General features: G+C 38.1%; 1 protein-coding gene across 1 annotated transcript in view; it reads right to left on the bottom strand.

Moving 5' to 3' along the window:
- The window catches only part of LANCL2 (LanC like glutathione S-transferase 2), a 60,217-nt gene that overhangs the window by 9,946 nt on the left and 24,083 nt on the right, over positions 1 to 26,188 (bottom strand). Inside the window, exons 2-6 of the mRNA XM_047834752.1 lie at positions 25,093 to 25,210; positions 10,797 to 11,004; positions 9,596 to 9,743; positions 8,433 to 8,579; positions 4,719 to 4,901 (exon numbers count right to left, since the gene is read on the bottom strand). Coding sequence (XP_047690708.1) covers positions 4,719 to 4,901; positions 8,433 to 8,579; positions 9,596 to 9,743; positions 10,797 to 11,004; positions 25,093 to 25,210 — 804 coding nt within the window. The remainder of the gene's footprint in view (positions 1 to 4,718; positions 4,902 to 8,432; positions 8,580 to 9,595; positions 9,744 to 10,796; positions 11,005 to 25,092; positions 25,211 to 26,188) is intronic.

The following is a 26,188-nucleotide window of genomic DNA, read 5'->3' as shown; positions in this document are numbered from 1 at the left end:
TGACCATCAGGGAGCATTTCTGCTAGAATTCTATTCTGGGGTTTTCGGTGCCAGCACGTAGGTGCAGGAGCAGGGAAGGCATAGTGGTTTCACACTTGAGCGTGAAATCGAAACATTACATTGATACCACTTTGGTATGATTTACATGGTTTTTGTTGGCATCATATTTGTAAATACCTTTCCAAATACAATTTTCATCTGACCAATGTTGGCATTTGTTTATAGTGGCTGAATCCATACAAACTGCTAATACCAGAGGGTCCATATGTGTAGTTAGAAGAAGGTAGAATTTGTTATCATTACCTGTAATTTACTGTCAGATAATCAAGAACTGATTATAACTATTCAGCAAAATAGCTTCCACTATAGGGTCTACAAACATAATTTGTTAGAAAGTCATTTGCAATTAATAAAATTCCTAACACAGCATATTGTTAAGACCCTGACATTTTTTTCAAGGATCATCTAAACTACTATAGAATTTTAAATTAACAAATAATACATGTTCATACAAAGTGGAGTACACTCAACTACCCACTGCAACTTGATTAGCATCTATAGGAAGGGAAAACAATTAAGTGAGCCTCCACTCAATTTATAGTTTTTTTTAAGTTTATTTATTTATTTTGAGGGGTGGGTAGGGAGGGGGGACAGAGGGACAGAGAGAGAGAGAGAGAGAGAGAGAGAGAGAGAGAGAGAGAGAGAAAAGGTGAGCAGGGCAGGGACAGAGAGAGAGAGGGAAAGAGAGAGAATCTCACTGTCAGCGCTGACACTGATGCTGGGCTTGAACTCAGAAACTATGAGATCATGACCTGAACCGAAATCAAGAGTTGGACATAGAACCAACTGAGACACCCAGGTGCTCCTATAGTTTCATTTGTGAAGGATATTAATACATTTTCAAATACATGAAAGCCTTATGCTTTCATAAGCATTCTTGAAGAACTTATGAGTTGACATGCCAGCATGAGAACTGTTGAAAACTTATTACACAAAATGTAAGCACTTCCTAATTCTGAGACCCCTTCAATGAATGCAGACCCTCTTGAGTTAACAAAAACCTGAGAGAAAATGGTGCCTAGAGCTGTGTTTCTCTAGCTTTGCACTTCCAACCCCGCTCCTGCTCACACCACCCTCTGCCTCGGCCAAACAAAAATCTCACCCTCTACTCTCTGACTCTGAAAATATATTTTTACCCCTAATTGTAAAACTATGTTCTAGAAGCCTTTTCAAGTTGTCATTGATGCCCTCTTCCCCAAAAGATTCTGGTGTTTCTCGCCCTCCTCATGTTTGACTGGTGATGTAAATGGACAAAATTAAGTTTTAGTGATGAAGAATGGGATCTTAATGGGTTTTGCTCCACACTTTCTAGAAGACAGGAATTTCTGTGTTGGAATAAGCAGGGCAAGGACAGGCATTCAAATGATATTCTGAGTGAAAGCCGCACAGGCAGCAGGGGGTCTGTGCCACCTGTGGCACAACCAGGAGCAGAGCTCTGCTACGTGTGACCAGCACAGGTGCAAAGGGATGGTAGTGACGGTCAGCAGGGCTAATAGACATGGACCTCCCCAGGATGACGGCCCCGCTGGAAGCCCTGACGCCTCATTACTGCTTCCCACTGGCTCGGGTGGGGGTGGGGGAGACCCTCAGAAGCCAAGACTATGGGCCACCAGGAGCGCCCCCCTCTACAGTTTATCCCCTTTAATGTGAAAGAGAAAAGGGAGTCTGGCAAACAAAAGCTTTCATATTTTAACAAAGTCCTACATCTGTTTTGAATATCAGAGTGTCCTTGTTTGTCAACAATATACTTAGATATTATGGTTGGATATTTATAATATTATAAACTTAGCTCTATGTCACTGAAGTTCCAATGATTGCTCTAGAGCTCCAATATAGGGAGGCAGTGACTTGAACAAAATTCTGTTTTAATTTAAAGGCTGAGGTATTAATAGTTAAGAAGACGAATCATTAAATTCGTCTGATTTCCAAAGTGTATTTCATTGTGCCTTGCTCTTAACCAAATATCCTTTCTATTTTCTTGAATGCTCATACCTGAATTTTATATTATTTGAATATTTTAGCTATTACTATTGTAGGGAGACTAAAAGATTCTGAAAAATTGCCTAAATTATGAGAGATACATAGTTAGTCACAAGGGGAAAATAAAACTGATTCAGAGACCAGTTCTCTTGTTATTTTCAGGTAGAAATGTGAATTCTGTTTCATTAATTCCATCTACTTCCTCAAAACTAAGGGACTTTGCCAAAACACTAATCAATCTTTGTGATTATTGTCATATACTTTGATATATGAGCAACAACCTCCAACATCAAATATTATAAATAAAAATGTATTTAAAAAATAAAATTATGAAAAAAGCATTGGTTACAATCCAATTAAAAAACGCACAGAGGGTGTAACTGGGTGGCTCAGTCAGTTATGATCTCATGGTTTGTAAGATTGAGTCCTGTGTTGGGCTCTGCTGCTGACAGTACAGAGTCTGCTTGGGATTCTTTCTCTCCCTCTGTCTCTGCCTCTTCCTTGCTTGTGCTCTCTCTCTCAAAATCAACAAATAAACTTATAAAAAAAAAGGGCAGAGGATTTGAATAGACATTCTTCCAAAGAAGACATACAGATTGCCAACACACAAATGAAAAGATGCTCAACATCACAAATCATCAGGGAAACAGAAATCAAAACCACAACGAGATATCACCTCACACCAGTGAGAATGGCTAAAATCAAAAAGACAAGAAATAACAAATGTTGGAGAGGATGTAGAGAAGAAAAAACCTTGTACACTACTGATGGGAATGTAAATTGGTTTAGCCACTATGGAAAACAGTATGGTGGTTCCTCAAAAATTTTAAAATAGAGATACCATATGATCCAATAATTCTACTATTAAATATTTACCCAAAGAAAACAAAAACACTAATTCAAAAAGGTATGTGTACTCTATGTCTATTGCAGCGTTATTTATAATAGCTAAGAGGGTGTGCACGGAGCCTACTTCAAACAAACAAAATCAAACATGAATCTAAGACAAAAGATAAATCCATCTGAAACTTAAAGTTACACAGAAAAAAGAATTAAAAAAAAAAAGTGATTAGGGGTGCCTGGTTAAGTCGGTTAAGCGTCCGACTCCGGCTCAGGTCATGATCTTGCGGTCCGTGAGTTCGAGCCTTGCATCGGGCTCTGTGCTGACAGCTCAGAGCCTGGAGCCTGTTTCAGATTCTGTGTGTGTGTGTGTGTGTCTCTCTCTGCTCCTGCTCATGCTCTGTCTCTGTCTCAAAAATAAATAAAAACATTTAAAAAAATTTATAATAGCTAAGATATGGAAGCAACCTAAGTGCCCAGTGATACGCAAATGGATAAGAAAGATGTGGTATGTTTGTGTTTATATATATATATATATATATATATATATATATATATATATATATAAAATATATATAATGGAATATTACTCAGCCATATAAAAGGATGAAATCATGCCATCTGGGACAACATGGATGGACCAACAAGGTATTGTGCTAAGTGAAATAAGTCAGACTGAGAAAGGCAAATACCATATGATTTCACTTGTATGTGGACTCCAAACAGAAAAATGAATAAAATAAAGAGCAGAATCAGACCTGCAAATACAGAGAACTGATGGTTGCCCAGGGGGAGGAGGTGGGGCGAAGGGCAACATGGGTGAAAGTAGGAGATACGGGCTTCCAGCTGGGGGGTAAGTCACAGGAATAAAAGGCACAGCCTAAGGAATAGAGTCCAAGATACTATAAAAATGTTGTATGGTGACAGATGGTAGCCGCACTTGTGGTGAGCCTGGGAGAACATATAGACTTGTGGAATCACTATGTTGTACACCTGAAATGAATACAACATTGTGTGTTAACTATGTTCAAATAAAAAATTAAAAAAGTAATAAAATGTGTTAAGTCTTCTAAAAAACGTGCTTGGAAACATTTTTTCTCTGAGAACATCCATTATTTTTTCCAAGAAAGGACAAAACACTTAAGGGTTATAGAATATAGTAAGCTGTTTGTAATTTCAACTTCTATGTAATAAAATATTAAGAAAACACATTTAAAAAACACCAGAAAACAAGGAAGCAGCACTGTTTGCTTTCAACTTAGAAGATAATTCTTAGTCCAGGAGAGAAATCAAATGTATTCTTAATATTGTGCCCAAATGCATCTGGACAGTACCAGAAGAAATCAGTAAAGGTACTGCCTATTTTCAGATAATATTCCAAATGTGTAAAACTTTGAACATCACACCCATCCCTTATGAATAATTTTATAACAATTTTAAACTCAAATTTAAAAGCCCCTGAATAAGCATCATCATCCAGCAATAAAGGCTTATTCAAGCAAGAAAATAAAATGATGGGAAGTCAAACAAAAAAGCATTTGGTTATAATAGTGCCTATTGCCTTACTGGATATTCACACTCAGGATAAAAATCATTACTCTGCCGTTGGCTAGATTTTCTTTTACAAGTGAATATAATCGCTGTCAACACACACACACTTATAGCTCCGACCATAGGAGTGACCAAGTGAAACAGGGAGACTTCATTTTGTAAAAACATTAATTCTAAAAAGCTTTTAGTCTGCAATCAAATGTGCTGGCCAAAATCTAACTGAGAACCTGGTGGAAAAACTGAAGCTCTGAACAGTAAATGCTTGTGGTACACATGGGAGTACTGACCTTGTAAGCCTGCGTAAGCATGTGGATGACGCCCGGGGCACCGTGGCACCAGTGGACCAAGCGATCGGTCTCATTGCTTAACGACGAAGGGTAATTCCCAGATCGGAATCTCTTGTGGCGCACGTAATCAATACTAGGTTTCACCATTTCTGTCAAGGTCTCTTGGTCCACTTTTGCTGCTGGCTTTAAACAAATAAAAACAAAACATTTAATTTCTTTTTCCTTATGTGTTTTTTAAGCCTTTGTACTGTAGCTAGTATAATAAAGCACCGATTACCTGGAATACTGAGGAGCATCTAAAATTAAAATTAATTCAATTATCTGGTTATTTAAGACTTGGATAGACCTTTTGTTTCAAATTTTTTTGATGTTGAAGACAGTCCGAAGGCCGTCTGCTGGAGAATTCCCTCTCGCTCAGGGTAGGCCTTTACCTGACTGAATGAGGCCCACCCACACTGCGGAGGGCAAACTTCTTTACTAGAAGAAGTCCATGCATTCGTAAGAGTGCCAACAACACCGACTCCATCTTGTTCACGTTTGCTCAGGGACCTCTCTTGTGGCCGTGTATTCTGGGCCACTTGGAGATTAATATACATGCCTTAGAAATAACTGCTGCGGCAAGGATGGGGGAAGCCTGTTTTGGCCTCCCAGGAGTCTGTCAGAGATAACACAGTCTTTCCCCTTCCTGATGCACAGGTGTGGCCCTGAGATCTCACTAAAGGGTAGATGCACATTAGGTGTGTGCAAGCCCTTTGAGGTGTGTGCAAACCCTCTGATCTCACTGCAACACTCTTCTGCATGTCCCCTCCCTCCACAAAATCTACGGACTAAGGTCTGGACTTTGCAGAAAATAATTATGCAGGTGCCATGGATCATCCCCTACTGACACTCCCCCCCACCCACCCCGACCCTCGTCAGTAATGTACCCTGAAGAAAAGTCTGTGTAAACTCCATGGAGTGGCCTACTTTGTTTTCTGCCTTCTCAGTTGGGGGGTACTTTACCATCCCTCCCCTTACGTTCTAACACCATTCAATTTTTTTTTAATGTTTATTTTTGAGAGACAGAGAGAGAGAGAGAGAGAGTGAGTGAGTGAGTGGGAGAGGGGCAGAGAGAGGGGGAGACACAGAATTTGAGCCAGATGTGGGGCTCGAACTCATAAATGGTGAGATCATGACCCGAAACGAAGTCGATGCTTAACCAACTGAGCCACCCAGGCGCCCCTACACCATTTAAATGTAAATCTCACCCCAAATACCATCATAGAAACATCCAGAAGAATGTCTGACCACATACCTGGACACTTTGGCCCAGCCAAACTGAAACACAGTATTAACCATCAGAGACAGTTAGCTAACATTTTTAGTGGGAACTTTGAAACACCTGTATCTGTAGACCTTTACCTGAGCGGTTTCTCCAAAAACAACCAAAACATCCCACTTCAACCCCCCTCATGAGGTGAAGGCAGTGATGCCAACGGGTAAGAGAGGCGGTAGTGCGTGATGCTGGCCGTGGGGACAGGGAGGTCTCCCCTCACACCCTGAAGACATCCAGCCAAGCCCCCTGTGTTCAGTTCTACGCTTCACTTCAACTGTCCTCTACACCGGCTTTCTTGAATTGAAAGATCTGGTTCGGTTTCTCCAGGCCATTTCCTTTTGTCTCCAGTAGGAGTTAGGGGAGGGCCAGTCACTGTGCAGGGTGATCTTATCGGCAGAAGTCCAACTGCTCTGTATAAAGTTTTCAAAGAAGCCCCCTCGCTGCCCAAACACCATGCCCCACATACATGCGTCTCTCGGTCTTTGGTAGTAACGGCACATTAAGTTCCTGAGTGCTGGGTTTTACAGGACAAACCAGCTTGCTTCTTGCTGGCATCCTCTTCTTCAGACACCTATGTGTGATCTTGCTCTGTCCTGCCTGGTCACCTGCCATTCTTTCATCTACTCTCAGTCTACACATTTGTAGTCTGGGGCTCCAGATGTGTCCTAGTCTCATCAAGGAAGTTAGGTTTCTGGTTTATTGTTGTCCTTGTTGTTTTGGGATGATTTTCAAGAGGAGAAATGTGTTTATTCTGCCATCTTGAAAGTGGAGTTTCAGTCATGTTTTAAAAGTTTTTGTGTGTACTGTTGTGACAGCCTTCCAAATGAAACTGCATGGGAGAACCTTCCACCGCCACACTGACCCACGGCTGCACGGTAGACTGACACTAAATGCAGGGGTGGTGGGGGAAGAGCCGCGTGTACCTGGCCCTTGTGAGCGAGCTTTGGCACACAGCTGCTTAGGAGATTGCTACAAGAAAACCGACGCTAATTTCCATACAGAATTCTGGGTAAATAATGGTGCCATGTTCTTCACTTTAAAAGCAGACAAGGGGACAATTTTGTGACCTGTGTTTCTCTCAAGGAAACCCTTATTATCTAACAAAATTAACCTAGACACCTCAATCTAAACTAAGTGATGTCTTATTGGTGTGGTTTTCATATGGTTATGATTCCCATAAGGGTGTCACTTAAGAAGAAAAGTTTCAAAAGCTAGTGTCAAAACATTTTTCTGGGGAAACAGAAAACACACACAAATCACCAACTTCCCAGAATAGCAGTGCTATTTTTAAATGAAATGCAATTTTAGTGACTTTGGAAACACGTGTCTGCACTATAAAGAAAATTCACGAATTGGAGTATATGTTTTATTTTTCTAGAATAAACAACAACAACTAGTTACCAGAAAATGGGGGTTTAGCCCTGTTTAAATATGAATTTCCTTTAGTGATAAAGTTTTTGAAAAAAAATTTTTTAATTTTTGAGAAAGAGAATAGTGTCAGCAGGGGAGGGGCAAAGGGAGAAGGAAACAGAATCCGAAGCAGGGCTCCAGGTTCCAAGCTGTCAGCATAGAGCCCGACATGGGGCTCGAACTCACAAACTGTGTGATCATGACCTAAGCCAAAGTTGGATGCTTAACCGACTGAGCCACCAGGTGCCCCATGATGGAGTAGGCTTTCAAAAAGGATGTGAAGTAAAATTTTTAAAAAGAAGTATAAAGATTTTTAGTTAAAAAGATCTAAATTCTAATAATCCATGCTCCTTGACTTACCAGCTTCACGATTTTCAGCATTAATTAACTACTCTTTTATGGGTGTGGTAGATAAAGAAAGGTTTAATTAAAGAAAAAAAAGTAGGCTGTGTCTACAGTGGGGAAGGGAGGTCCAGGCCATGGGGCTGGAAGCAGGCTGAAGCAATATTTGGGGTGGGGTCTCTGCCTGCCTGATGGAAGTGAGTATTTAATTCAGCAGATGTCACGGATGATTGAGAGACCAGATCATTGCGACAACAGTAAACTAGTTGAAAATTTAGAACACAACTGACAGCAAGTTGGGGGTATCTGAACATGAGAAAGTCTCTGCCCAGTCTGGATGCTGGAGGCTCTTTCTGCTTCCCTCCATTCAAAGAGTTCCTACTACAATGAGCAGAAAGACATAGAAGAAAAATGCAGGCAGCAGGCACCTCACTAACCCAGTACAAAAGTGCATGCAGGACGCACACTCTTGGACTTCACTGCTTGGGGTTCATGAAGCAGAGCATAAATATCCATGATTCAGTGTAGGATCCTTATTTAATTTCAGTCTGCTGGATTTACACTAACATTTCAGGCCCCATTTCCCATCCGATCAAATATTTTATACTGTAGTCACTGTACTGGTATTCCAGAGTATTCCTATTTACCTGCATTAACATGTAGTAGATTCCAGCCATGCCGTGGGCTGCTCCAACATACTGCTTCCTGTGCCACTGATACAACAGTGGACAGCGCTCAGCCTTCCTTTCTTCTCTTGACAGGGTCTTACCTGATTCAATAATGGCACTGACTACCTATGGAGATTACGAAGACAGCGTTAAGTATCTTGTTTTTGTCTAATTAACAACATGTCTTTACGCAGATTACTTAATCCAAAAATCTGTAAGCAGTGAATAGCACCACTGTTATCTTTACTTTATAAATTAATAAATAGAGGCAGAGAGAAATCAGAAGACAATCTCAGAGTAGAAAAAGACATCAGGGAGTCAAACCAAGAAATTAAAAGTTCTTTGCGTGAACAGTTCACTGGAATCTAGAAAAACTTCCTAAAAGAACTTTCCCAGACTGCTTAGTTGCCTTGTAACTGCAATGTTTTCTCCAAAAGACCGGCCCTACATCTTCCAGGAAAGGCTGGAGGAACTGGCCTTATTTATGAACGGCTAATGAAATGCCCGGCATGCAGGGTTTTAGTTAAATCCAAAGAATACCATACCTGTAATGACTACATGGCAAAGACACAAACTGTTTCCTCATATCCTCTCTCCCCTCATACTTTTGGTAACGGTGCTCCAAGTTTTCGCTGGGCACCTGGGCTCTGAGCTACAGACAGACACGGTCCTCTGAACAAGTTCTGGCAGTGAAGTGTGAGCAGGAGTGAAGCAGACAACCTCTAGATTGTGGCCTTAAAAAACAAGCTGCTTTGCTGCTCAAGTAGCTTGGGTCTTGCAGATAAGGGCCTGCCCCTAGGACATGGCAGAACAGGACAGAAGAACCTGGATCCTTAGCCATATTCCCAGGACTGCCTAACCAGTTCAGATACCTCATCACCAGAAAAAAACATCCTATCTTTTGAGAGATGCTGTTGTTTGGTTCTAGTAAAAACAGGTGAATTAATAGTGGCCTAAGAGGACAGATTTTTACAAAACGTACCTAGAAAGGAAAAAGAGGAACTATTCAGTGATTTTATGACACCCCTTAAGAAATTACTGCTACCCAGAAGCAGAGTCCAGCCACTAATGCTGCTCTGTGCTGACAGGCTGGGATGGTAGACAGGAGCGCGCACCCACCGTTGCCGGCAACCCCACTGTACCTCTTTAATAGCTGACTCACACACGGTGCCCGGGCCGATCTCCGTGTTCAGGTAGAGTAAGGCGTACAGATAACCTGCCCGTCCATAGAGCAGCTCATCGGGAAGGTCCGAATCTCGGCACACAATCGTCTTCTGGAGCTGCAGAAGTCTACCCAACAAGAAAAATTCTGTTTTCCCGGATAGTGTCTGAGATACCTCTTCCTGAAACTGTCAATAATCCCATCACTTTAGGAATTACCTGTTACTTTAAATTTAAAACCGATTTTACAACATACTAAAAAAAAAAAAAAAACAAACCCACCCCACCCAAACAACCAAAACTTTTCCACTACACTAATTTCTCTCTCAGATATCAAATTAATAACAAAACACCCTTCGGTTCAAAATATCTACCTTTAGGGACGCCTGGGGGGGGCTCAGTCAGTTAAGCACCCGACTTTGGCCCAGGTCACGGTATCACAGTTCCTGAGTTCAAGCCCCTCATCAGGCTCTGTGCTAACCCTGCAGACCATGCTTGGGACTCTCTCTCCCCCTCTCTCTCTGCCCCTCTCCTGCTCTGTCTCAGAATAAATAAAATAAAAAAAAAAAGTCTACCTTTACATCTAGTCTAAATGATGTAAGGGATGATATTCAATTTTAAAATCCAGAATGATTTAAAATTTAAAAGAAAAGAGTACTAAAATGTAGTCAATGCTTGGGAACTAGCTTGAGTCATTCTGTCTTTCAGAAAACATCAACCAACTAGCATGTGCCACACACTCCACCAGACCACGGGCGTAGGCCCTGATTTCTCCCTCTTCAAAAGAGAATATAAACCAATTATTTTAGGTGCAATAAAAGTTTTACACTAATTGTTCCAAAACAATTGAACCTAAAAATAACTTAGTTATGATAGCGAACCTAAGGCATAGACGCTAATTTTCATGCAATGAAGGCAACCAAGATTACTTAAGAAAAGATTAAAGTAACATGAAGTAACATGTTTATTGCTCCCCAAATGAAGGCAGACACAGGCTTGGATAGAAAGGAGACATGTGATCTTATCTTTATGTTCCAATTAATATATAACCTCTTCACTTCTTGGAAAGGCCTGTTTGCAACAAGAGATGAATTAAAAAATAATTTCCTTTTTGAATATCTTTCTACAGCAACACCTTGAATTGAGAATTTAGAGAAAATACTTCCAGTTTTAAAAACTCACTTTGTGATGCATTCCTGGGACTCACAATCACTTTTGAGTTTATGATACACCACAGCTCCTACTGCAAGGGGTCCAGCATCTCCACACAGGAAAGTGACCCTGCGGCCATTTAGATTCCGAAGTGTTCTCTTTACATAATCCAGGGATCGGAGCAGGTAGGTCTGGTCACATGTGACCCGGTACAGCTGCAGGTATAAAAGGGCTATGCCTAGAATAATGCCCCACCCCCAAAGAAAAGCATTATTACCTTTCTTTTTCACCTTCAGGATATTATTTTATGATTACACGAAAAACTACATAAAACCTGTTTCTGAAGGAGTCTCGTCCAACAAATTACACGATACATCTTTTAAAAACAGAAAGATGGGGTGCTGGGTGGCTCAGTCAGTTGTGTGTCTGACGCAGGATTTCAGCTCAGGCCATCATCTCATGGTTCGTGGGATCGAGCCCCACATTGGGCTCTACGTTGACAGAGTGGAGCCTGCTTGGGAGTCTCTCTCTCTCTCTTTCTCTCTCTACCTGCCCCTCCTCCACTCGTGCTTTCTCTATTGTTCTGTCTCTCAAGTTAAAAAAAAAAAAAAAGGAAAATAAAAACAGGGTAGAAAAGGCTAAACCAAGTTTAAATCCATTATCCTACTAATTGCTCTGATAGTGATTCAATACCTCCTAGACAAGGTAAAATGTATGACTTCCCACGCATTCCCATTTTCTGTACATTCATTTTAAGATCTTATCCCTTCTCCTCTGTATTTTAAACTAACTTGGATTCTTTTTACTTCTCATATAATCGTTTCCTCCTATCTCATCCTAAATTAAATTATCACTTTCTAAATTTTACACCCTCTTCTTTCCAATTTTCCTATTTCTCACAATTTTTCAATTTCTTTAGTGACCAACATATCCAAATGACCAACCAACCAGTGATCAACTCACTGTTTACAGACTAGCTATCTGATGCAGAATAAGGTAATGAACACAGAAGACAGAGTTTATCACATATATAACCTTCCTATTTAAAAAAATATTTTTTAATGTTTTTATTTTTGAGAGAGACAGAGGTGAGCGGGGGGAGGGGCAGAGAGAAAAGGGAACACAGAATCCAAAGAAGGCTCCAGGCTCTGCGCTGTCAGCACAGAGCCCCACGCGGGGCTTGAACCCATGAACCATGAGATCATGATTTGTGCTGAGGTCAGACGTTCAACCAACTGAGCCACCCAGGTGCCCCAACAACCTTCCTATTTTAGATTAAGTAACTCCAGGCACTCAAGTGAACCAGAGAGGAGCCTTTTTCTGGAAACCTATAGAGGATGACCTGTTGGGCTTCTGAAAGCCTGCTATTATTCCTGGACCCCAGTCACTATGACAGCTAAGTAAAAGAAATGAATCTGTATAAATATATACTTACTGAAATATATTACAGAAAAAGTATTGATGGAAATGATATGATGGTGAAAAGGACACACAAAATATTTATTCATGTTTCAACTGGGATTCTCTAATATTATGTTCTTTGTCTAATGTCCACTCTCATTTCTATTATTTTTTATTTTGCTTTAATTTTTTCACTTGAGTATAGCTGGCACACAATGTCACAGCAGTTTCACATGCACGACACACCATGGTCATTCAACATCTCTGTATGGTACACTATGCATTTTGCTTTTTACATTTCTCTAAATAGGTAGTTTCTTTTTTCTTTAACTTTCCATTTCAGGGTATCCTACTTCCCTTTCAAATTCTTAACATCTCTCTCTCTACATATGTTTGAAAAGACCTTTTCTTATTACTCATTTCTTTAAAGCTTTTAAGTCGAACAGGTATAAAAGTACCATATTTGTAAGCCTAGAAAAAATAGCCTTCCATATGAATTGCTTATAAACTCCTAGAGTTAAGGTTTTTTTGTATTCAAAAAATTGACATTATAAACATAGAAAGCAAGTTAAAAGTTACAAATTTCAAACATAATCACTATAGAAGGTTTACAAATAAGTACTTCATGATTGACTGAGAAATCCGTAAAAATAGAAGGATGATGTGGTCAGCTTGTGACCCTAAAAACCTATAGTTATGTGTATTCAATGCTTAAATATTTTATTTATTTATTTAGTTAGTTAGTTATGAGCAAGAACAAGCAAGCAGGGGAACGTGGCAGATGGAGAGAGGGAGAGAGTGAGAGAGGGAGGGAGGGAGGGAGAAGGAGAGGGAGAATCTTAAGCAGGCCCCATGCTCAGCACGGAGCCCGACACAGGGCTCAATCTCACAACCCTGAGATCATGACCTGAGCCAAAATCAAGAGTTGGCCACTCAGTTGACTGAGACACCCAGGCACTCCACTGCTTAAACATTTTAAAGTAAATGACAGGCAAACTATTTTTTTTTTAAAAGACATCCTAACTTTCTGCCCTTGAAAACTTCAGTATAAACATCTAAAATATATAAACCTATTTTATAAGCCAAAGTAGCATTATAACTATCAAATTAATAATTAGTAAGGGAGACTGAGCTGTGGTTATTTTTTTTGGTAAATATTTATGTCAGTTTTGGTACCAGTATTATCCTTGCTTCATAAAATAACAGGAAGTATTCCTTATTTTCCTATCTTTTGAAACATTTAAAAGGAGCAAAGGAAAAAAAAAGGAACACTGAGACTTCCTGTTCTTTTTTTTATTATTTTATTTTTAATTCCAGTACAGTTAAGGTACAGTGTTATATTAGTTTCAGGTGTACAATATAGTGATTCAACAATTCCATACATTATTCACTGCTCATCACAAATGCACTCCTTAATCTCCATTACCTATTTCACGCCCCTCCCCCCCACCTCCCCTCTGGTAACCATCTCCATCTCTGTAGTTAAGAGTCTGGTTCTTTTTCTTCTTCTTCTTTTTTTTTTTTTTTTTTTTTGGTTTGTCTTGATTTCCTTTGTTTAGTTTCTTAAATTGCACATATGAATGAAATCATATGGTATTTGTCTTTCTCTGATTTATTTCACTTAGCATTATACCTTCTAGATCTATCCATGTTGTTGCAAATGGCAAGATCTCATTCTGTTTTATGGCTAATATTCCATTGTACGTATGTGTACATATATATATATATATATATACACACACATATATATATACAAATATATATACACACAAATATATATGTGTGTGTATATATACATATATACATATATATATATGTATATACCACATCTTCTTTATCCACTCATCTATTGATGGACACTTGGGCTGCTTCATAATTTGGCTATTGTAAATGGTGCTGCAATAAACATAGGCATGCATGTTATCTTTTGAAATTAGTGTTTTGTTTTCTTTGGATAAATACTCAAGTAGTGAAATTATTGCATCATATGGTAATTCTATTTTTAATTTTTTGAGGAAACTTCATACCATTTTCCAGAGTGGCTGCACCAGTTTGTACTATCAACAGTGCAAGAGGGTTCCTTTTTCTCCACATCTTTGCCAACACTAGTTTCTTGTGTTTTTGATTTTAGCCATTCTGACAGGTGTCAGGTGATGTCTCCTTGCTGTTAAGATTTGCATTTCCCTGATAATTAGTGATGTTGAGCATTTTTTCATGTGTCTGTTGATCATCTGACCATCTGGATGTCTTCTTTGGAGAAATGTCTGTTCATGTCTTCTGCCCATTTTTAATTGGATTATTTATTTGGTGTTGAGCTGTTTAAGTTCTTGATATACTTCTGATAGTAACCCTTTATCAGATATGTCATTTGCAAATATCTCCTCCCATACAATAGGCTGTCTTTTAGTTTTGTTGACTGTTTCCTTTGCTATGCAAAAGCTTTTTGTTTTGATGTAGTGCCACAAAAAAAGTAGCACTGGGATTTCCTGTTCTTTTAAGGAAATTGTCTTTTTTTGTTTGTTGTTTGTTTTCCCCTAGTTTTACTAAGATAAAACTGACAAAATTGTGTATATGTAAGTGTACAACAGAGTGATTTGATATACTTATGCATTGTGAAAATATTACCCCAGCCAGGTTAGCACATCTACCACCTTGCATACCATTTATTTAAAGTGTGTGATGAGAACACTTATGATCTACTCTTAGGAAATTACAATTATATAATACGGTATTATGAACTATAGTTACAATGCTGTACATTACATCTAAAGAACGGACATGTCTTATAACTGAAGGTTTGTAGTCTTTGACCACCACCTCTCCCATTTTCCCCACCCCAGCCCTGGTAATCACCACTGAACTCTGTCTCTATGAGCTCAATTCCTTTTTTTTTATAATTTACATATATGTGAGATCACTGAATTTTTTCCTTTCTGTCTCGTTTATTTCACTTCATATAATGTCCTCTAGGACCACCCATGTTGCCACAAATGACAGGATTTCGTTCTTTCTCATGACTTAATAATGTTCCATTATATCCATGCAGATGTAGGTATAGATGTAGATGTAGATTTAGATATCGGTAGGTATCACAACTTCTTTACCCATTTAACCATCGATATGTACTAAGGTTGTTTCCATCTCGTGGCTATTGTGAATAATGCTCCAATGACTATAGGGGTACATACATCTTTTTGAGTTAAGTTTTTCCTTTGGAAAATACCCAGAAGTGGAATTGCTGGATCATCTGGTAGTTCTATTTTTAATTTTTTGAGGAACCTCCATCCTGCGTTTTTCATAATGGTGGCACTGATTTACATTCTCACCAACAGTGTACTGGGGTTCCCCTTACACCATGTCCTTGGCAACATTTGTCATCTCTTCTATTTTTGATAAAAGCCATCTTAATAGGTGCGAGGTGATATCTTATTATGGTCTTGATTTGCATTTCCTGATAATTAGTGAAGTTGAATACTTTTTTGTGTATGTGTCAGCCAGTTGTATAAGCCTTCTTTGAGAAACTATCCACCCACGTCCTTGGCCCATTTTAATTAAATCATTACTATTATCATCATCATCACCATCATTATTATTGTTATTATTTATTACCATTATAATTTTTGCTATTGAGTTGTATAAGTTTCTTATATATTCTGGATACTGACACCTTAGCATAAACATAGTTTGCAAATATTTTCTCCCTATCTGTGAGTTACGTTTTTGTTGATTGCTTCCCTTGCTGTGCAGAAGCCTTTTAGTTTGATGTAGTACCACCTGTTTATTTTTTCTTTTGTTGCCTATGCTTTTGGTGTCATATACAAATAATCATTGTTAAGGTCCATGTCAAGGAGCTTTTCCCCTACATATTTTTCTAGGAGTTTTCAGGCATTATATTTAAAGCCTTTAATCCATTGTGAGCTAATTTTTGAGAGTGGTGAAAGATAGGGGTCCAGTTTCATTCTGTTGCATGTGGCTCTCCAGTTTTCCCAATACAATTTATTGAAGAGATGATTTTCTTGTTGCCTTTGTCAAGGATTATTAGCCATTTATGCATAGGTTTATTTCTGTCTTCTCGATTCTGTCCCATTCAGCTATTGTGTCTGTTTTCATGCCAGTATTATATTGCTTTGATTACTATAACGTTGCAATATATTATGAAATCAGAATGATACCTCTGGCTTCATTCCTTGCTGCTAATTCCTTGCTCTAATGCATACACTGTTTCACCTGATGATATCCCATAATTCACAGAGGCTTTCTCACTCTTTTTTCATTCTTTTTACTTTTTTCTCCTCTGACTGGATAAGTATAAATGATCCTGCCTTTAAGTTCACAGATTCTTTTGTTCCACTTGCCTCATTCTGCTGTTGGTGCTTTCAACTGCATTTTTCCATTTCATTCATCGTATTCTTCAGCTCCCCAATTCCTCTTTGATTTTTTTTTTTTATGGTTTCTATCTCTCTGTTAAACTTTTTATGTATTGTTTACCTGATTTCATTCTGTGTTTTCTGGTAGCTTATTGAGCACCTTCAAAACAATTAATTTGAATTCCTTATCAAGCAAGCAATGTGTCTCAAATTTTTGTTTGGAAGTTGTCTTTTTAGATGTTCTACCTCTTCTAGGCTGAGATTTAGTAGATTATATATTCACGAGAATTATCCATTTCACACATATTGTGAAATAAATTTATACACAGTGAAAAGAAACGTGGTTTCTAAAATTTCCTTGGTTTCAATTGTTTCCCCATTTCATTTATCATGTTTCTGTGTCTTCTTTCCCTATCTGCAACTTGTTTGAATCTTAAGTATGATTATAAGTAATCAACGTTACTATAAGCTTATGCCTGTGTTTCCTCAATATTTTAGCTAGTTCTCCACTATAGGATTGGGACCTATTTTTTTTTTTTTTTGTAAATGGCCAGATAGCAACTTTATGTTAGGCTTAGAGTTGCTTATTCAGTCTCTGATGCATATTCTTCTGTTTATTTCAAAATTCTTTTTTTTTCTTTTCTTTTTTTTTTTTTTAATTTAAATTCAAATTAGTTAACATAAAGTGTAGTCTTGGCTTTAGGAGTAGAACCCGGCGATTCATCTCTTATACATGACACCCAGTGCTCATCCCAAAGAGTGCCCTCCTTAATGCCTATCACCTGTTTTACCCATTCCCCCACCAACCATCCCTCCAGCAACCCTCAGTTTGTTCTTTCTCTGACTGACTTATTTCGCTTAGCATAATACTTTCTAGTTCCACTCATGTTGTTGCAAATGGCAAGATTTCGTTCTTTTTCATCACCAAGTAGTATTCCATTGTATATATATATACACACATCTTCTTTATCCATTCATCAGTCGATGGACACTTGGGCTCTTTCCATAATTTGGCTATTGTTGATAGTGCTACTATAAACATTGGGGTGCATATGCCCCTTCAAATCAGCATTTTGTATCCTTTGGGTAAATACGTAGTAGTGTAATTGCTGGGTAATAGGGTAGTTCTATTTTTAATTTTCTGAGGAACCTCCATACTGTTTTCCAGGGTGGCCGCACCAGTTTGCATTCCCACCAAGCTGCAGCAACTTCTTACTTGGCATGTCTCCGGAGGCAAGAAAAATAAAAGCAAAAATGAACTATTGGGACCTCATCAAGGTAAAAAGCTTCTGCACACTGAAGGAAACAATCAACAAAACTAAAAGGCAACTGACAGAATGCGAGAAGATATGTGCAAACAACATATCAGATAAAGGGTTAGTATCCAAAATCTATGAAGAATTTATCAAACTCAACACTCAACAAACAAATAACCCAGTGAAGAAATGCGCAGAAGACATGAACAAACATTTTTCCAAAGAAGACATCCAGATGGCCAACAGACACATGAAGAGATGCTCAACATCACTCATCATCAGGGAAATACAAATCAAAACCACAATGAGATACCACCTCATACCTGTCAGAATGGCTATGATTAACAACTCAGGAAACAACAGATGTTGGTGAGGATGTGGAGAAAGGGGAACTAAATATATACTAGCAATAAGAGTTCTGTTCCACATTATGACCAGGAATTGGTATCGTCAGCGTTTTGGATTTTGACAATCACTTAATAACATAAGATGTGAAACATCTTTTCATATACTTATTTCCCATCTGTATTATCTTCTTTGGTGAGGTCCTTTCAGGTTTTTTGCACATTTTGTAATAGGGTTGTTTCTTTGTTTGTTTCTTATTGAGTAGTAAGAGCTCTTTGTACATATTCCATAAAAATCCAAAAATGTCTTTTGCAAATACTTTCTCCTTGTCTGTGGCTTGTCTTCCCATTCTCTTGACATTATCTTTCTCAGAGCAGTTTTTAATTCTAACAAAGGCCAGTTTATCATTTATTTCTTTCATGAATCATGCCTTTGGTGTCATATATAAAAAGGCCATCTAGGTGTTCATCTATGTTATCATCTAGCTTTATCATTTTCCATTTTCCATCTAGGCTTATGATCCATTTTGAGAGAATTCTGTTTTTTGAAAGGTGTCTAAGGTAATTTGTTGCATGTGCATGCCCAGTTGTGCCAGCATCACTGGTTAAAATGACTATCTTTGCTCCACTGTATTACTTTTACCTCTGTCAAAGACCAGTGGACTATATTTGCTAAACTACATTTAAGCAAGTCCATTTCTAGGCTCTCTATTCTACTCTATCCATCTATTTGTCTATTGTTCTTAAAAAAAAAAAAAAAGTTTACTTTATGAAAGAGCATGAGCAGAGTACAGGGACAGAGGGAGAGAGAGAGAAAAAAATCCCAAGCAGGCTCCACACTCAGCATGGAGCCTGTTACATGTGGGGCTCAATTTCACGACCCTGAGGTCAAAATCGAGAGTCAGATGCTTAACTGACTGAGCCACCCAGACACCCCTGTTTGTCTGTTCTTGCACCAGTCCCACACTGTTTTGATCATTGTAGCTTTATAGCAAGTCCTACTTTCAGGTAGTAACACTCCTCCAACTTTGTTCTTTTAATACTGAGTTGGCTATTCTGGATATTTTGCCTTTCCATATAAACATTAGAATCAGCTTGTCAATATCCACAAAATAACTTGCTCCAATTTTAACTGCCATTGCATTGAATCTATATATCAAGGTGAAAAAAAAAAAAGACAATATTGAGTCTTCCTATCCATGAACATGGACTATCTTTCTATTTATTTAGTTCTCCTTTGATATCATTCATAGGACACTTGTAGTTTACCTCATGTAGGCTTTGTACATACTTTGTTAAATTTATACCTATTTCATTTGGGGGGGGTGTTAATATATATGATATTGGGTTTGAATTTCAAATTCCACTTATTCATTGTTTTTATATAGTGAAGTGAACTCGTTTTTGTATATTAACCTCATATCCTGGAACTTTACAATAAGTACTTATTGATTTTTTATTTATTTTATTATTTTATTATTATTTTTTTAGAGAGAGCAAGAGAGTGAAAGCAGGTGAGGGAAAGACAGAGAGGGAGAGAGAGTAGCAACTCAAGCAGGCTCCATGCCCAGCACAGAGCCTGATGTGGGGCTTGACCTCATGACCCTGGGCCTGGGATCATAACATGAGCCAAAATCAAGAGTTGACCAACTGAGCCACCCAGGAGCCCCTGGGTTATTTCTGATTTTCTACATAGAATGATAATGCCATCTGCAGGGGCAGATTTATTTCTTCCTTCCCAATCTGTATACTTTTTTATTTCCTTTTATTGTTTCATTGCATTAGTTAGGACTTCTGGTAACAGGAATTTACATAAGAACTTAAAAAAAAAGAATTTCCATCTCTCTACTTACATTATTATTCTTGCATGTTTACTTTTTTCACTAAAATCCTTAACGTATTAATCATAGTATTTGAAAATTCCTGGTTTGATAATGCTAACATTCCTGCTATATCTGATTTTAGGTCTGATGTTTATTTACTCATTTCAAAATGTTTTATTTTATTTTTTTGCCTTTTAGTATTCCTGGTAATTTTTTTTAAGTTTATTCTTCTATTTTGATAGAGAGAGAGAGTGTACAAGTGGGGAAGGAGCAGTGAGGGGGGGGGGGGGGGAGAGAATCCCAAGCAGGTTCCACACTGTCAGCATGGAGCCTGATGTTGGGCTTTAACTCACAAACCATGAGATCACGACCTGAGCCAAATTCAAGAGTCTGATGCTTAACCACTGAGCCACCCAAGTGCCCCATTCCTTGCATTTTTTATGCAAGGTAGATATAATGTACTGGGTAAAAGAAACTGCAGTATCTAGTCCTTTAGTGATGTGGTAGTAAGGAATAGGGGAGTGGGAGCTTTCTATGGTTCTATGATTAGGTCTTAGTCTTTTTGTGAGTCTATGCCCCTGGACTATGAACTTCACTAGAGCTTCTCAGTGTTTTCTTCTCTGTAGGCTGGACAGGATAGTTATAAGGGGGGTGGAGTTGGGTATTTCCCTTCCCCCAGGGAAGTCTGGGTTCAATAAAACTCCAGTGGGTAAGGCTCTGGTAAAAACTTTTCTCCTGAGGGCTGGTCTTGTTATGAAAAAGATTGCTCTGGCATATTTCAGAATGGTTCCTTTTCCCTCCCCTTTCCAGAAGCACAAAGGGATTGTTCTCCAGTATCCACAGTGAGGACCTGAGAGATCTCCCGGAGTTGACCTCACAAAAAAGTGTGGAAGCCTCCTCATAACTGGGTCCACCTAGAGGCTTTTGTACTCTCGTATTCGTTCAGACTCAACCTCTAGAAATTCATCAGTTAAAGTTTAAATTTCTTTTCCCCACACAGCCTCCCATGGAGGTTTCTTCTTGTGGATCTGTTCTCTGGTAAACTGTGATTTTTCTATCTCTCCCTGTTTATCTCTTCTATTTTTGGTGTAGCCATTTGTTCTATGACCTCACCATACTGACGGCTGTAACAACTGCTTCTCTCAGTTTGTTCAGATTTTTACTTGTTAGGGTGCAGTGGCAACTTCTAAAGTCATTGCATCCCAGACCAGAAACTAGAACTCTCTCTTCATTTTATGGTTTTTTTCCCCCCATTTTTATGGTATTGCTGTGCTTTCTGTAGTATCACTATTCAGCCTCACATTATTTTATTGTCTTTCCATCTCTTTTTTGAGTTCCCTTGGTTCTGCTTTGTGACCCAATTGCTTAAGCAGGTTCCAAAATCACTGTTGAAAATGCTGCAAATTTTGTCCACATTGTAATGGTATCTTCCCGATGTTTTTTCTTCTATTAACAACATGTGATATTCCTGCTTTTTCTAATATTATGTATACAATTGAATTTTTTCCTTAAGTTTGAATTAGATGAATTTTTCTCAATCAACTATTATTAACAGGAAGATTCTTTAAAAGAGGGAAAGGATGAGGATATCTTTCCCAGCTAAAAAAGCTTTCATCTCAAGGGCATCCTCTTCTTATTAAGTGACAAACTTTATTCGTATATGGTGACTTGGGGTGACCAGATTTCCTTTGATTCGCATACCCATTCTGGTTTCATAAGGGCTCCTATCACTGATGTTTCCTTCCTTACCTACACAATTAGCAGTGCCACCAGGGATGCAGTTCCTGCCTTATACAACAATCCCTCTTTTTGGAATGGTTTTTAAAAAATTCTGTAACCTCGGGACACCTGGGTGACTCAGTTGGTTAAGTGTCCAACTTCAGCTCAGGTCACAATCTTGTGGTTCATGGGTTTGAGCCCTGCGTCGGGCTCTGTGCTGATAGCTCAGGGCCTGGAGCCTGCTTTAGATTCTGTGTCTCCTTCTCTCTCTGCCCCCCCCCCCCCCCCCTCACAATCTGTCTCTCTCTTACAAATAAATAAACATTAAAAATTATTTTAAATTCTATAACCTCTGTTCCCTATATACTCTCCATACCTTTTTTTTTTTTTTTTGCCTCTCTTCCTTGCCCACTTCATACTCAGATATGCCTGCAAAAACTCCCTCTCTGGGTGTCTCATCCTTCTGAGAATAATTATTTCTTGATTTGGGAGACGGGGAATTGCAGAATACAACTTGCCACCCATGGGTCCTTTGGCTTTCTTCACCTGGACACCATTGTGGTTTTCCACAGTCATTTTGGGTTCGATTTATTTTTCATCCATTATTATTTGGTGTATTCTCTATCTCACAATTTTGCCTAAAAATTAAATTGTGGGTACTTCATTCATTCTTCTTGATTATACAGTTTTAGGAGACAAGATAGGAGAAGCATGGGTGTAAATACATTCCATAGTGCTACCTGAATCCCAGAGTCCTAAATATTACTTTTAATCATTCACACCAAATACCTCTATCATAGCTCTATCAGTGATTCTAAAAGATGACAATAAATGAGGATTTTTAAGAAATATTGATTCTTGGACTCCTCCACCTAAGATCCTCATTTTGTCATTTTGGGATGAAGGCTCATAATATTTTGTTTATTATAAAGCCCTCTGAGTGTTTCTGATGCATAGCATTTAGGACCTAATAAAATTAGGACCTAAAATTGGATGTTAAAATTAGCACTTAGGACCTATAAAATTAAAACTCCTATTTCAACAAGAGGAAATATTTTAAGTAAAAGACTTATTACATATATGTGGAATTTAAGAAACAAAACAGATGAACATAGGGAAAAGAGAAAATTAAAAGGGAGAGGGAAACAAACCATAAGGGACTCTTAACTATAAAGAACAAACTGAGGGTTTGCTGGAGGGGAGGTGGGTGGGGAAATGGGTTAAATGGGTGATGGGTATTAAGGAAGGCATCTCATGTTGGGATGAGCACTGGGTGTTATATGTAAGTGATGAACCACTAAATTCTACTCTTAAAACCAATATTATACTATATGTTAACTAACTAGAATTTAACTAAAATTTTGAACTAAACAACAAAAACTACTTCAAAACATATGTTTAAAACAAAAAAAAAAGATGTGATACACACACACACACACACACACACACACACACACACACACACACATATACACACACTATGGGACATTAGCCTAAAAAGAATGAAATCTTGACATTTGCAATGAGATGGATGGAGCTAGAATGTATTATGCTAAGCAAAATAAGTCAGTCAGAGAAAGATTAAATACTGTATGATTTCCCTCATATGTGGGATTTAAGAAATAATACAGATGAACATAGGGGAAAGGGAAAAAAAAAGAGAGAGTAAAGGAAACCATAAGAGACTCTTAACTATAGAGAATAAACTGAGGGTTGATGGGCGGGGGGGTGGGGGTGGGGGTGGGGTTAGGGTAAATTGGTGATGGGCATTAAGGAGAGCATTTGTGATTAAGCACTGGGTGTTATATGTAAGTGATGAATCACTAAATTATACTTCTGAAACCATTATTACACTATATGTTAACTAAGTAAAATTTAAATAAAACTTTGAAATAAAAGAAAAGAAAAAAGAAAAAGGTGTTTTAGGGAAAATCTGTGCTAAGAGTAACTATGTTGTTTTTCCTTTCAAAATATCCTTCTTTGAATTTACTTCAAGTTAGCCAAAATTATCTAAATTTATTATTTTTTTTCAACATTTATTTATTTTTGGGACAGAGAGAGACAGAGCATGAATGGGGGAGGGGCAGAGAGAGAGGGAGACACAGAATCGGAAACAGGCTCCAGGCTCTGAGCCATCAGCCCAGAGCCCGACGCGGGGCTCGAACTCACAGACCGCGAGATCATGACCTGGTTGAAGTCGGACGCTTAACCGACTGCGTCACCCAGGCGCCCCAAAATTATCTAAATTTATATTAAGATAAATTTCTTTGGCTGTATAAGTTGAACTAACTCCATGTCTTCCTGGGTTTAAAAGTTTGAAAAATTTAATTGTAATGTCATTTATGTAAATGTTGTATTCATAATAGGCAAACATAAATAAAGCACCACAGAAATAAATATAAAAATAAACACAAATAAAAAAAGATTAGGAACTTGTTCGGTTGTGTATTGCAAAAGCAGGTATTGTATCGGTTCTCAGTATTCTAACATGTATACTTATGTCTATGCTGTTCATTGACTAAACTATAAAAGTTTAGCAAAGGCTATAAATCAATATGAAAATTATTATTGGCACTAATCATACTGTATAGTCTAATCCCTCAGAAGAAGGTCTTTATTTCCTTATACTCCCTAAGTAGTTATCATAATGTTCTGGCTACACAGTAAAATAAGAATATAAAGATTAGTTAAAGCAAGCTAATTTTGAAATTAAGTTTTTGGGGGCGCCTGGGTGGCGCAGTCGGTTAAGCGTCCGACTTCAGCCAGGTCACGATCTCGCGGTCTGTGAGTTCGAGCCCCGCGTCAGGCTCTGGGCTGATGGCTCAGAGCCTGGAGCCTGTTTCCGATTCTGTGTCTCCCTCTCTCTCTGCCCCTCCCCCGTTCATGCTCTGTCTCTCTGTCCCCAAAATAAATAAACGTTGAAAAAAAAAAAAGAAATTAAGTTTTGGATGTAAAGTGTATTACTGGTTGCTTATTCAATTATTATCACTAAATTCAAAAGCAAAATCTTTATGTGTCCAAATGAATCAAATGGGTACAAGCAATAGGTTAAATAGTTTAGGTACAATGGAGAAATCACATACCACAACTTGTCACAAAGATCAACGTGTAAAGGCAAATAAAAAACTGAACCTACAGCAAGTTATCTCTTATTATACATTTTCATACATACCCATATATTAGTTCAAATAAATAATGCTATAAAAATGTGACATACTACATATCAAAGTTCAAATTTCAGGCAGAAAAGATTTCTTTAGAAATAAAATTATAAAGTATCTCATCACTGAAGAAGTTCAAGATTTTGTTTAAAGGGTATAAAATTTTACCACTTTAAAAGAAGCAAATTTTAAATTCAAATGTTACAATTGTAATCCCCAAACAGAACATCAATTAACTATACCCTATATTCTCACCTGTCCAACCAGTATAAGCAGAGCAATCATGTGGATCAGCTGTCTTGAGCCCCTCTTCCATTTGCTGTAGAAGATCTTTGATTTTGGTCTGGATTCGCCTTGTGAAATTATGAATGATCTGAGAACCAAAAAGAAGACATAAATTTAAATTGCATAAGAGTAGGGTAATATTGTAATAAATACTTTAGTAGTCTAACTTGTCAGAACATGAGACAGTAATCATATTACTTGGCCCATTTCAATGCTTCATTGGTTATAGGGTCTCTACTTTGATTTTATAAGGAAAATTGTTAAATGAGATAATGCCCTAGATGGACTATAAATCATTGGTAAAATTATAAAAAACAAGTTGTAGAAACCAAAGGAAAAACTATTTCTTAAAAAAAGATGGATTTGGGGCATCTGGGGGACTCAGTTGGTTGAGCATTCAACTCTTGATTTTGGCTCAGGTCATGATCCCAGAGTCGTGGGATTAAGTCCCTCATCCAGTCCATACTGAACATGGAGCCTATTTAAGATTCTTTCTCTCTCTCTCTCTCTCTCTCCCCCTCTCCCCTGCTTGCGCTGTCTCTCTAAAATAAAAATTTTTAAAAAGATGGATTAGACTAAACAAAAAAAGATGGATTCAACTAAATGTTACTTTCTACAAGTTAAAAAAAATTTTTTTTTCAACATTTATTTATTTTTGGGACAGAGAGAGACAGAGCATGAACGGGGGAGGGGCAGAGAGAGAGGGAGACACAGAATCGGAAACAGGCTCCAGGCTCTGAGCCATCAGCCCAGAGCCCGACGCGGGGCTCGAACTCACGGACCGCGAGATCGTGACCTGGCTGAAGTCGGATGCTTAACCGACTGCGCCACCTAGGCGCCCCTACAAGTTAAAGAATATAAGAAAAAGATGATTCAAAAATTAATGACCAGGGGGAAATAACTGTAATAGAAAACAATATAACAAAAAAAGACTACAATAATACAGAAATAGATATAAAATTACTGATGCACTTTTTAAAAAGGAAAAATCAAAAATATTCAATCACTTAGAAATTATCGAAAAGAAAATAAATACAAGTACCATGGTTTGCCTTATCAGATTAAC

The sequence above is a fragment of the Prionailurus viverrinus genome, chromosome A2 (genome assembly GCF_022837055.1).
Source record: "Prionailurus viverrinus isolate Anna chromosome A2, UM_Priviv_1.0, whole genome shotgun sequence".
Taxonomy (NCBI): domain Eukaryota; kingdom Metazoa; phylum Chordata; class Mammalia; order Carnivora; family Felidae; genus Prionailurus; species Prionailurus viverrinus.
This window is presented reverse-complemented; position numbering and strand designations above follow the sequence as displayed.